The sequence below is a fragment of the Hypomesus transpacificus genome, chromosome 12 (assembly GCF_021917145.1).
Source record: "Hypomesus transpacificus isolate Combined female chromosome 12, fHypTra1, whole genome shotgun sequence".
In the NCBI taxonomy this organism is placed as follows: Eukaryota; Metazoa; Chordata; class Actinopteri; order Osmeriformes; family Osmeridae; genus Hypomesus; species Hypomesus transpacificus.
The window spans coordinates 6,310,326-6,322,580 of NC_061071.1; the positions used below are offsets into that span (position 1 = coordinate 6,310,326).

At 53.1% G+C, this 12,255-nt stretch overlaps 1 protein-coding gene across 1 annotated transcript; it reads right to left on the reverse strand.

Moving 5' to 3' along the window:
• Window positions 1-60: 60 nt before the first annotated feature.
• On the reverse strand, window positions 61-11,782 carry itsn1 (intersectin 1 (SH3 domain protein)). The gene is made up of 22 exons (XM_047030542.1): window positions 11,701-11,782; window positions 10,306-10,619; window positions 9,992-10,151; window positions 9,650-9,858; window positions 9,462-9,544; window positions 9,191-9,357; window positions 8,960-9,005; window positions 8,728-8,849; window positions 8,460-8,583; window positions 8,142-8,336; window positions 4,428-4,549; window positions 3,923-4,029; window positions 3,610-3,793; window positions 3,398-3,496; window positions 3,139-3,306; window positions 2,832-3,044; window positions 2,539-2,660; window positions 2,342-2,424; window positions 2,149-2,232; window positions 1,799-1,972; window positions 903-1,046; window positions 61-492 (listed from the first exon to the last, which is right to left on the reverse strand). The coding sequence occupies exons 1-22, from the start codon at window positions 11,701-11,703 to the stop codon at window positions 434-436; spliced, it is 2,982 nt and encodes a 993-aa protein (XP_046886498.1). The 5' UTR covers window positions 11,704-11,782; the 3' UTR covers window positions 61-433.
• Window positions 11,783-12,255: the final 473 nt, after the last annotated feature.

Sequence of the window (12,255 nt, forward strand, 5' to 3'; positions counted from 1 at the left end):
TGTACAGCGCGGGCCTGGCAAAACACCGTACACAGACACACAAGGAGCCACCTTGGTCCAATTGAATTTTATTTTCAACACTTAAGACAATACACTTCTGATACATTGATAACAATATGCTGTCATCAACATGGTTCTTCTACGGAGCTGATGTCATATATTAATATTTGAACAATATTCACAGACGTAGTGGGTGGGGTGGGGGGAGTTAGGGGTCTGGGTGAGGGCTACCGGAATGGGAGGGGGGACTTGTTATCTTCATCATCATCATCATTATTATCATCATCTCCTTGTCCTCCATTCAGGAATCCGGAAAGTAATTCACTTAACAGCTTTTCTCACCCTCTCAATCTCTCTCTTTCTCTCTGTCACACACACACACACACACACACTCACACACGCAGCTGGTGAGACACAGTAATCTATTCCACCCTTACCGTTGGCTAACTAACGTAAATAAATTAACTACAGTAGTCACATCCAAAATACTTCAACTGTACACACGCACGCGCACACTGACGCGCACAGGCAGTTAGTCAGGTCCACACCGCCTACAGTCCCGGTCTGATGCCGTGAAATATCTGACTCTCTGGGTCTCCTGATATCACACACTCTTCATCGTCATCATCCTCCTCATCCGATTAAAATACATCAAAGAACTATACAATGCCTAGTAAGACATACACACACATTTTCACACTCACACACACGCACACTGAGGAGCAGTGGGTGGGGCCCATGGGGGCAGCAGGATGACAGTATCACTACAGTAATATTACAGCAGGACGGGGCCTGCTGGGGTGAGGGGCTAGGGGGCGGAGTCTGGGGGAGGAGTCTGGGGGCGGAGTCTGGGGGAGGAGTCTGGGGGCGGAGTCTGGGGGAGGCGAAGAGCGGCATTTAGGGCTCCTCGAACAGCTGCAGGTCGAGTCGTACGACAATCTCTCCGGTCGGGACCTCGTGCAGTAGCAGCCGCTTGGTGATTGGTCCTTTAGAGCCCTGGTCCTTCTTGATGTCAGCCAACCGGATCTCTGTCCTGCCCAGGAAGTCTACACACACAGGAGGACCAACACTGAGGACAGGGTGTAGTGTGTGTGAATGTGGTGTGTCTGCCTGTGTTAGAGAGAGTGTGTTTAGATAGAGTGCATGTGTGTGTGTCAGAGTGCGCGTGTTTTCCTGGAGTGTATCAGAGAGAGCCTGTGTCAGACAGAGTTGTTTAGGCAGTGTGTGTGTGTGTGTCAGAGAGAGAGAGTGTTCAGGTGGTGTGTGTGTGTCAGAGAGAGAGTGTCTTCAGGTGGTGTGTGTGTGTGTCACAGAGAGTGTGTTCAGGTCATGTATGTGTTCAGGTAGTGTGTGTGTGTCAGAGAGTGTGTTCAGGTAGTGTGTGTGTGTCAGAGAGTGTATTCAGGTGGTGTGTGTGTGTGTGTTCAGGTAGTGTGTGTGTGTGTCAGACAGTGTGTTCAGGTGGTGTGTGTGTTCAGGTGGTGTGTGTGTGTCAGAGAGTGTGTTCAGGTGGTGTGTGTGTGTCAGAGAGTGTGTTCAGGTGGTGTGTGTGTGTGTGTGTGTTCGGGTGGTGTGTGTGTGTGTGTTCAGGTGGTGTGTGTGTGTGTGTTCAGGTGGTGTGTGTGTGTGTGTGTTCAGGTGGTGTGTGTGTGTGTGTTCAGGTGGTGTGTGTGTATCAGAGAGTGTGTTCAGGTGGTGTGTGTGCGTCAGAGAGTGTGTTCAGGTGGTGTGTGTGCGTCAGAGAGTGTGTTCAGGTCTTGTGTGTGTTCAGGTGTTGAGTATGTGTGTGTGTTCTGACCGTCAGGTGAGAACTGGTCCCTCTCGAACACAGTGACACAGAGGACGTCCTGCTCCAGGTCTTTGATGAAGAACTGACAGTTGGAGTTCCACTTGGGGTTCAGAGTGTCCTGCAGGGTCTTGGTGATGTGGCACTGGGAGCCCATGGTCACCTCACAGTATGGGTTACTCTTCCCTGACAAACACACACGCCATGGGAACACCGGTCATGTTCAGCAGCATCAGCACGGGCTTGAAGGTGCAGCTTTGAATAGACTGTGAGCAGGGTAAAGTGTGTGAGTAGGGTGAAGTGTGCGTGTGCGTGTGCGTGTGCGTGTGTGCGTGCGAGCAGAGCGAGGCGTGTGTCGTCACCGTGGGAACGGCAGGGTTTCAGCTCGATGCCCTCCACGATGTTGACCATCAGTCTGCCGATGCCTGTAGCTCTCTGAGACCTCACTGGAAACACACACACACACACAAACACACACACGTTAGATGTTTGCGCTGAAAGAAAAAGAAAGGAGTAGCATCAGAGGAGCGAGCGATGACGACGGCGATGTCACACCCAGGTACGCCTTCTCTCTCTTCTTCTTCTCCGTCTCGATGAAGAGTTCCGACGCTGCCTTGATCTTCTGCACCCAGGCCGTCCTGCACGCAAGCACACAGACACAGACACACAAGGAGTTCACGTGGGTGGAAAAGAGGGGTGTGAGAGACCGTAAAAGTACGTGTGTGCGTGTGCGCGCGGCGTGTGTCTCCTACCGCTCGTTGATGCTCTCGGCGCGGATGGTGTAGACGCGGTCGATGTGGGAGATGTGGAAGATGGGCTCGTCCCCCGAGGGGTCGGTGGGCAGCTTCACGAGGACCTCGTTCAGGAAGATGGGCTGCTGGGGCAGGGGCCAAGGGGGTGAAGGGTCAGGGGTCGAGACGGCTCCAGAACAGGCACCCATAGTTTGTGTGTGTGTGTGTGGCACCACCTTGACGCTTGACTGGATTCAATGGGCTGGCAATGGTTTTGTACGATGTTTTGTATGTGGGCGCACGTGCGTACTTACGGTCTTGTACATGCGGTAGAGCAGGTGAGACTTGGTGCTGAACACCTTGTCCGAGTTGGAGGCGCCCAGGGGCTTGGTGACCTGCGTGAGCAGCAGGAAGTCGTTGAACAGGAAGCCGTACAGCTCCTTGTTGCTCTTGGCCTTGTAGAGGCGTCCGCTGTGGAGGAACTTCCGGGGGCCGAGGCAGTTGGTGACCGAGTTGAACACCAGTTGCTGGAAGGAAACACACGCGCAGACACACATGTGTAAAAGCTTCCTTCGAGATGATGGTTCTGTTTGCAGTGTGCGCGCGTTGCAGTGTTCTTACTTCAGACAGCCCCTCGCACTGGACGTGAGCCTGGATCCACTCCAGCCTGTCCGAGTTCTCCTTCTCCCTGACCCCCTCGTTGACCTGGGAGCACAGCTCCTCGGCCTTCTCCAGAGCTGCCTTCAGGTGGCTGTGGTCTGGGTGGGCCTCCGGAGTGTTCTCCAGGATCTACAGACACACACCCACACGCCAGCAGTCCATGAGTCTGTGTGTGTGTTGTGTCCGTGTATGTGTCCGTGTGTGTGTGTGGAGTACGTACGTTCTTGATGATGAGTGGGTAGCGTGTGACCCTCTGCATGGGCTTGAGCAGGAAGCTGGAGAGAGGCATGCCTTTACAGCGAGGGTCCATGGCCAGCCTCTGCACACACACACACATTACCATAACAACCGGGTACGTTCCCAAACCCAACCAGGTGTCCTCACGGCCAACCCCCTGTGGCGCGCGTTCCCGTGACAACCGGGCCCGGTTACCTTGACAAAGTCCTTGAAGTCGGGCACCTCGTCGGTCTTCTGCTGGATGAGCGTGGCCCCATTCAGCTGGCAGGAGCAGAAGCGGATGTAGGGCTGCATGTGGGGGAGCTGGGACGTCAGGATGTCCCCGATCATCTTCACCGGCATACGCTCCCCGGACATCTTCTTCCTGACTCTCAGGGCCCTGGGGGGGGAAGGGGGTAGGAGGGTGGGTTAGGGTCCACTCTTTCTCAGACCAGGCCAGGCCAGGGCAGTGTGGGCTAGGGTTAGGGCTGGGGGGTGCAGTGCCAGAGAGAGACAGAAGGGGGCCTACTTGAGCAGTTTGATGTTGCACATGATGAGCTCCTTCCAGTTGACGAATATCATGCCCACCTCCTTCTCTGTCAGCACCTCCGACTCCAGCAGAGGCTTCTGGAAAACCTGCACACGCCGCACACAGTTACTGACACCTAACACACTCGTGCGTGGGCTATGGAGGTTTCACTGGAAGTCATTTCACAAATGTGTGTATTGATAAGTGTGGGCGTAGCCTGGTATGTGGCTGGATGTGCATGTCTAGGTGTGTGTATGTCCGGGTGTGTATGTTCGGGTGTGTATGTATGCTTCATGTTTTGGCTACCTGCAATGTTTGGGGCTATCTCGTTTTTTATGATCATTGACCTGTGCACTTTTTATAAAGCTCTCTCTTGGAAGTTGATTTGGATAAATGGTCTGCTAAATGAATAAATGTGAATGTCCAGGTGTGTAGGTCCGGATGTGTATGTCCGGGTGTGTCGGTCCGGATGTGTATGTCCAGGTGTGTCGGTCCGGATGTGTACCTCCGTGACCAGCTGCAGGTCGTTGACGTAGTTCTCCTCAGTGAGGATGAGCTCGTGAGTGTAGCCCTGCCTCTTCCTCTCCTGGGGACTCAGCATGTCGAGCAGGTGCAGGTCAGCACACCCTGCAACACACCACTGGGTCAGACGCCTGCCAATCACCCCCACAGCCAATCACACTTCCCAAGATTAGACAAACCACCAATAGGAGAGCTGTGGAAGTGTTATGTAATATTGTCCAGGTCTCCTGTTGCTAGGGCACTAGGAGAGGAAGGGGATGGTTTTCAGAGCTGTCTAATTGGACGAGTCTGAGAAGCCAAGTAAGCTTGTAGTCTGTCATAATATATATGGCCATCCCCACAAGAACATCCCATAATACACATGCCCCTTTTGGTGACTTCTCTGGCTGGGGAGAGGGCTGGTGGGTGGAAACTCCCCTGGACAATTCAGTTTCCATGACAACATTGTGAAATCATACCAACAGGAAGCTGCCATGGTTGGACCAATCAAATCAGACTGTGGATCTAGAACGCACCAATACACAATCCGTTCTGTGGCTCCTCGGCCATCATTGGTCAGTTGAGTGAAAAATAACACCAGCCTGGCGTCTCCATGGAGATTTTAATCATCATACATGTCAATATTCTCTACATTAAAGACCGCATGACACTTGTAATAAAGCTAGGAATAGTTTGTGTACATTTTCCATTTGTACATTCATGTCACTTGTAAATGTTTCAGACATCAAGTGCAACCATTACATTTGGGATTAGCAGAGCAGTCGTTCACAGAGCAGATTTGAATGCAGCACTGTCCTACAGTGCTGTCCTACAGTCACAGCACACATTAGTGCTAGGTTACCAGGCTGTGTGTACAAGTGATGTTCTTTTCTCAGGAAACACAAAAACAAAAACCTTCAGTCACTAAAGGGAGGCAAAGGCTCATGGGAGAGACCAGTGAACCAATCAGTGAGCATCAGACTCCAACACTGTGGCGCTGAGGAAGGAACCCGCTGGTACAGCCGGACGGCTAGGCCAGACGGCAAGGCCAGACGACCAGGCCAGACGGCCAGGCCAGACGGCCAGGCCAGACGACCAGGCCCCTCCTACTGAGCTCTGTCACAGCTCTGCGCTCGTCTTTTAATAAAGACGAATGCTACCGTATGCAAAAACAACAACAAGCCCAAGAGTCAGAAATTGGGAAAATAGTGTGGTATAACCGTTGTTCCCACATTTGTCTCCCGGTATGAACTTTATTTATGTTTGTCGTGATGAGTATAATCAGACGATGAAGTTAACTAACAGTGTGCTGCCATGCATATTAGTCTCACTTTACCGGCGTACAAAATCTTCGCTCATATAGAAGGACTGTTTACAGGAAGTCCCAAATAAGGAATTACAACTACAATACTGTCATGTGACTAAACACCTTCGAGCAGATCAGACGGCTGGTTACCAGGACCAGACTACTGCTGCCGTGGCTACCGGTGTTGTTGTCGTGGTTACCAGGACCGGGTAACCTTTGCAGTGATTTCCGGTATTAAGACAACTGCACGTGGATATGGTTGCCCTGTCTGTCTGTGTCTGTCTGTGTAAACATTGTTAAAGGCTTCATTAGCGAAAGCAGTACTGTCAGATTTTGCACACATACATATTCATACATATTAATTACAATTCATACATATTCATAGCTAGCTGAATCATATTTCGATCATCTCGGGAGGCTTTGTTCAGTAAAAAGCTCTGGTAAGATTTCAGGCAGGCGGGGCCACAGATGAAGCGGTGAACGGTGAAGCGTCTTTACATGGTGTTCATGTCGAAAAACAGACGACCCACCCACACCTCGCTGCACACAACACAACATGTAAACAAACCAACATCCCTCTACTTTGATCCCGCACACTGGAGACTGGAATTAACTCATTAGGTATCAAACACACACGCACGCACACACACACACACACACTCGCACTATCTGGTATGAAGAGACAACCCCAGGGGTGTGAAACGACATAGAGATGAAGTGTGGTCCATATGGTGACAGACAGCAGCTCTGGCCAGTGTCTGAGGGAAGGAGACAGGATGTCCCGCCCCCTCCACCCTGACGTAAGCCTTGGTATGTCCTAACTGTCTACAGCAGCCTTCCCCTCTACTCACCACCTCCTCTCCCCCTCCCTCCCTCCCACCCACCCACCTTCTCCACTGCATTCCCTCATCATCTCCCCCCCCCCCCCCCCTCTTTTCCGTCCCTCTCCACTTCCTTTCCTCCTCTCCTTCTCTCCTCTCATCTCCTCCTTCCCTGCTGGGGAGAGGAACTAGGAGCTAGGAGTTAGGGACTAGAAAAAAGAGGGCTGCGTTTTATTCCAGAGTGTGTGTCCTCCCCTGAACAGAACGACCCAGTCCCCGTGACGACGGGTCAGGCTGCTGTGTAATTGGCTGCTAGTGGGTCTCTCTGTGGAACTGAGGGCAGACATGGGCGAGGTTAGTAAGGGAAGGGGCGGGACGTCCATTTGACTGACAGCTGTAGAACCAAATGGGTGTGTGGTTAGAGAAGCAAAACTCTACAGCTACTAGCAGAAAGCCACAGAGGGACCCACTATCCAGCCTCATACTCACACCTACATGGAGGTGTGTGTGTGTGTGTGTGTGTGTGGTAACAGTGCAGGCTTTTTAGTCTTTTAGACAGGCTTTATGAGAGTCTGTCATTTGTTGCCGTGTGTGTTAGTGTGTGTCTGTTAGTGTGTGTGTGTTAGTGTGTGTGTTTGTGAGTCTCTGAGGAGTCAGGCTGGCTGCGGCAGCTCTCTTCCTGGTCATGTGAGCGTCATGTGACTGCTGCTGCTGTCCCCATGGTCCGACGGGGCGTGGGCCAGGGCGGCCAGGGACGGGGCTAGGGCGCCGGGGGCGGGGCTAGGGCTAGTGGGTCTCTGTGAGGACTTTCAGGGCGGGGGGGAATGGGGCATGTGACTCCTGGAGAGAGGAGGAGAACACAGCACAGAAGCAAATCAACACAAAAGGAAAACAAACAAACAACAACTAAACAAAAAAACATGTGACTGGCTGGGAGCCAATGGGAGGGCTAGGAGCGTGCAGCAAGACAGGGAGGCGGAGTCTAAACATGCTGGACAGGAGGGGTGCAGAGTTAGTACGGAAGGGGGATATACACACACACACACACACACGCGAGCACCACACACAAACATGCATCGGTCACACACACACACACACACCAGTACAACATAGCCACAAGAAGACATGCACAACACACACACACAGTGGTTTGTGAGTGAAGGGTGAGGTATGAAGGTCTGAAGGTCTTCATAGAGGCCCTGGCTAGCAGAGATTCAGTGTGGTGTGACAGCAGAGCAGCCGACCAGAACTGGCAAGAACTGGACTAGAACTGGACCAGAACTGAATCAGAGCAGAACTGGACTAGAACTGGACCAAGACGAGAACCAGACCAGAGCAAGGCCAGTGCTGGACCTGAACCAGAATCCGATCCGAAACAGACCAGATCCAGAACTGGACCACGGGGGTTAAGTTAAGATGAATCAAGTTTCAGGAGAGGGAGGCAAACCACAACAAGACCACCTCTGTGGAGAGCAAAGGTGTGTGTGTGTGTGTGTGTCGGTTTGTTACAGATCGTTTCAGAGTGAAAAGAAAGAGGGCTGTCAACACAAACTCGCTAACACTTCATGACTGTGTGTGTGTGTGTGCTTACATTGCTGGCTGGGATCCGTGTCGGTGGTCAGTTTGACGTAGTTGGAAGGAAAGAGCCCCACTGCGCCGTTCAGCTCTCCTTTCCACCAATCAGGATCCTCCCTGCTCAGCACGTTGATGATGCTGCCTTTCCCAAACGCCAGCTCGTCATCGTTCTGGGCCTGGTAGTCGTACATGCCTATCACCTGGCACACTGCTGTGCACACACACACACACACACACATATATACAAAGTTAATACTAGCTGAACATGTCTCAAAACATTGTGTTTTCTTCTCCTCTTCCCATCCTCCTCTCCTCCTCCCCCTCCCCTCCTCACCTGCGCTGGGTGTGGGCAGCTTGGGTGGGGTTGGCTCTGTGGGCGTGGTCTTGCTGGTGCTGGGGCTCAGGAGCTTCACGTAGTTGGCCGGAAACCAGCCAATCTGACGCTTCTTTCCCCGGGCCTGGACCAATGAGAAGGAAGTCAACAAAAGACTTGGGTTTGCGTGCGTTATGTGTGTGAGAGTGAGTGCGTGCGTGAGTACAGTATGCATGTATGTGTGGGGGCATATATGCGTGTGTGTGTGTGTGTGTGCACGTGTGTGTACCTGCAGCTCCCCCTCCCACCAGCCCCCGGGGTTCTTCTTCCTGATGAGGATCAGCTGACCAGGAGCCAGGGTGAGCTGCTCCGCCCCCGTGGCTGTGTACGGAGCCAGGACCTGGGCTATCTCTGGAGGAGGGGAGTTGGAACATGGTTTGGAACATGGTTTTTGCACAGCCTAGGTAAGTCAGGGTAAGGGGTGGGTGGTGAGGTGTGCGTGGCACTGGGACACTGTTTACCTGGCTTCTTTCCCAGGGAACCCGTCTTCCCTGCCAGGCCAAGGCCCTGGAGGAGGGGGGGATAACAACAACGAGTGAGAATGTGTGCGTGTTGAAGGGAGGTGTGTGTGGGGAGGTGTGTGTTTGAAGAGGTGTGTGTGGGGAGGTGTGTGTTTGAGGAGGTGTTTGTGGGGAGGTGTGTGTTTGAGGAGGTGGGTTTGAGGAGGTGTGTGTGTGTGTGTGTATGCTTACGTCTGAATCCTTGGGTTTGACGTAGTTGGAGGGAAAGACCCCGGTCCGGCCCCCGACCACGCCCGTCCACCAATCCCCTTCCTTCTTGGTGACGGTGATGACGTCACCCTGCTGGAAGGACAGGTCCCCCTGCTCACTGCTCTCATAGGTGTACATGGCTAGGTACTCTGGACACACACACACACACACAGATATGTCAGCCCAGTCTGTGTGTGTGTGTGTGTGTGTGGGGGGGGGGGGGTGGGTATTTGAGTGTGTGTGAGGGCTGTACCTTCTCCCTGGTCAGAGAGCCTGGTCGGCGAGGGGGAGGGTCTCTTCATAGTGGGGGGGCTGTCTGAGGCTCCAGACTCCAGACTTACACACACACACAGAGAGAGAGAGGGGGGGGGGGGTTAGTACACCGTCCCATGATCGAGACCTGGAACGATCCAGAAGGGGTTGTGGAGCGGGGGCTCCTACCTGATGGAGTGTCGGGGGGGTCCGGAGATGAGCTTGACGTAGGACTTGGGGAACCACCCCCTCTGGCCCCCGCCCACCTCCCCGAACCACCACATGTCCTGCTGCTCCAGCACGGTGATCACCTCCGCCTTGTTGAAGTTCAGGTGGTTGTCCTTCTTGGCTCGCCAGGGGTACAGCGCCTGGGCCTGCAGGCCCTCCACCTTCTCCCCCTATGTCACACACACACACACACACAAAGACACACACACGGAAGGAAGGAACGATGTGTAGGTATGTCTGTGCTTGCACAATGGAGTCAGAAAGACAGACACAGAGCTACAAACGGCACGTGCGTGCGCGTACCTGTCCCAGTACTGGCGAGGGGGAGGATCCGGTCAGGGTGGCGGGGGTGAAGGCGGAGCGCTGCCGCAGGGCTCCTCCCCCGGCGCTGGGCACGGACAGCGAGGGCTGCGTGGGCCAGGCGTCCCAGCCCTCCTCATTCTGACCCCCGCTTGACGGCCACCTGCACACGCACACACACACCCTCGCTTACTGTCTGCTGGGGTGTGTGGGTGAGGACGTGAGGGTGCGTGTGTGTGTGTGCATGGGTGGATGAGTGTGTATGTGAGTATGTGTATGTGTTAGTGTGTGCGTTTTGTGTATGGGCTGTCACTCACGTTGTGCTGAAGTCAGCCCAGTTACTGGAGGCTGAGGAGGAGGAGGAGCCAGGACCGGGGCCAGGACCGGGGCCAGGGGCTGGGGCGGGAGCAGTCAGTGGAGGAGGGGTTGCCATTGGCTGGCTGGGCGGTGTGGGCGTGGCCGACGGTGGGAGGCGGGAGGCCAGAATGGGCGTGGCAGTGGCAGAGGAGCGGAGGCTCATGGGTACCTCGCTGTCGGGGATCTTCTCAGCGTAGTTGGCGGGAAACCAGCCTGTCCTGCCGCCCAGCTCCCCCCCCAACCAGCCCGGCTCCCCCCTCTGGGACTCATCCACCTGGGGGAGGGACACACACACACACGTTACACACACACTGAATAGGTTTGACACACACACAGCACACTTAGCACATACATGGTGGCTGGTGCAGAGCTTGATGGGTGGAGTGGGACATGCTGTAACCCATGAAGAGATGGAAGATGAGAGAGAAATAGAGAGAGAAAAGGAGAAAGGGAGAGGGAGACAGAGAGAGAGAGAGAGAGAGAGAGAGAGAGAGAGAGAGAGAGAGAGAGAGAGAGAGAGAGAGAGGGAGAGAGAGGGAGCAAGAGGAAGGGAGAGGGAAAGAGAGAGAGGGAGAGAGAGAGAGAAAGAGGGAGAGACAGAGAGAGAACCAGAGAGAAAGAGAGACAGTGATGAAATGTCATACTGATGACATACTACAAATTACATCACAGGTGATTGCACACAATGAAAATTGATATTAGAGCCCGACCAATAAAGGATTTTTAAGGCCAATACCGATAAAAATATTTTGTGATTTAAAAATCCGATATTCCGATACATCAGCCGATTTATATATTTTTTTTAAATCCAGAAACGCATAACATAAACAGATTTCCCTGACACGAGTCGTAAGGTTGTCTCAGCTGGTTGTAGGGTTTGTGGCGTTCTAAACACGAGTGTTGCCAACAGGGACATCGTAGAGTGACCTCTGGTGGACAAACTATGCAACGCAAACACTCATAACATGGTTAAAGGGTATTTCGGACGTTTTTTATTTAATTTTCATTTATTGGCCATTATGAGCCTTGATTTTGTACCTTGTTTGTTTGTTTGTATTGTGAGGGCATAATAAAAAATTCACAAACAAAATATCGGCCATTATAAATGCCGATAGTTTGGAAAATGCCTAATATCGACCGATAATATCGGCCCGCCGATAAATCGGTCGGGCTCTAGTTGAGATGAAGGTAGACAATTGATTGGATGAGGGACAGTGGGTTGGGCCAGCACTTACCCACTCCCCTTTCACCTTCAGGTAGAGGAAGGCAGGGGGAGAGAGGCAGGTGGAGTTAGTACTCTCTCTCTCTCTCTCTTTCTCACACACACACAGCTCAATGGTTTCAGTGTGTCTTACCATAACAATGTCTCCGGGGGTGATGGTGATTTCGTCATGACTACGGGCATCAAAGGGGTAGAGAGCCCGGTAGAACACCACCTTCACCTGGTCCTGGTTGAAGCCACACACTGGAACCTTCTCTGTAGACACACACATACACACCTGTCACTATCTGTACACACACACACACTTGTATCTTCTCAATGCACGTACACATAAGTGACTACATGTGTGTGTGAGTATTACCTGCCGCGGGCCAGGGGCTGTGTGTGTGAGACAGCTGTTTCCCAGGGGGGTCCGTCTGCTGGAGGAACACCTGGCCACGCCCCTCCTCCTCCTCACTCACCCTCTTCAGCCAGGCCTGGGGGTCTGGGGGGGGACTGGGCGCTGGGGGGCCACCCTGGCAGGGGCTGGGGGCTTGGGGGGCTTCATCTCGCCACGACAGACCATCTTCAGCACGCGACAGCCTGGGGAGGGGAGGGATCAACACACACTTAAACACTATCTCTCTCTCTCTCTTTCTATCTATCTATCTATCTCTCTCTCTCTCTCTATCGCTCTCTCTCTCTATCG

What these genes read in the sequence shown, in the direction of transcription:
- itsn1 (XM_047030542.1), bottom strand. An exon ending in AGTGCGAGGGGCTGTCTGAA is followed by an intron (nt 3,045 to 3,138) that starts GTAAGAACACTG and finishes GTTTCCTTCCAG; the next exon opens with CAACTGGTGTTCAACTCGGT. An exon ending in GGACCAGTTCTCACCTGACG is followed by an intron (nt 1,047 to 1,798) that starts GTCAGAACACAC and finishes CTGTGTGTGTAG; the next exon opens with ACTTCCTGGGCAGGACAGAG.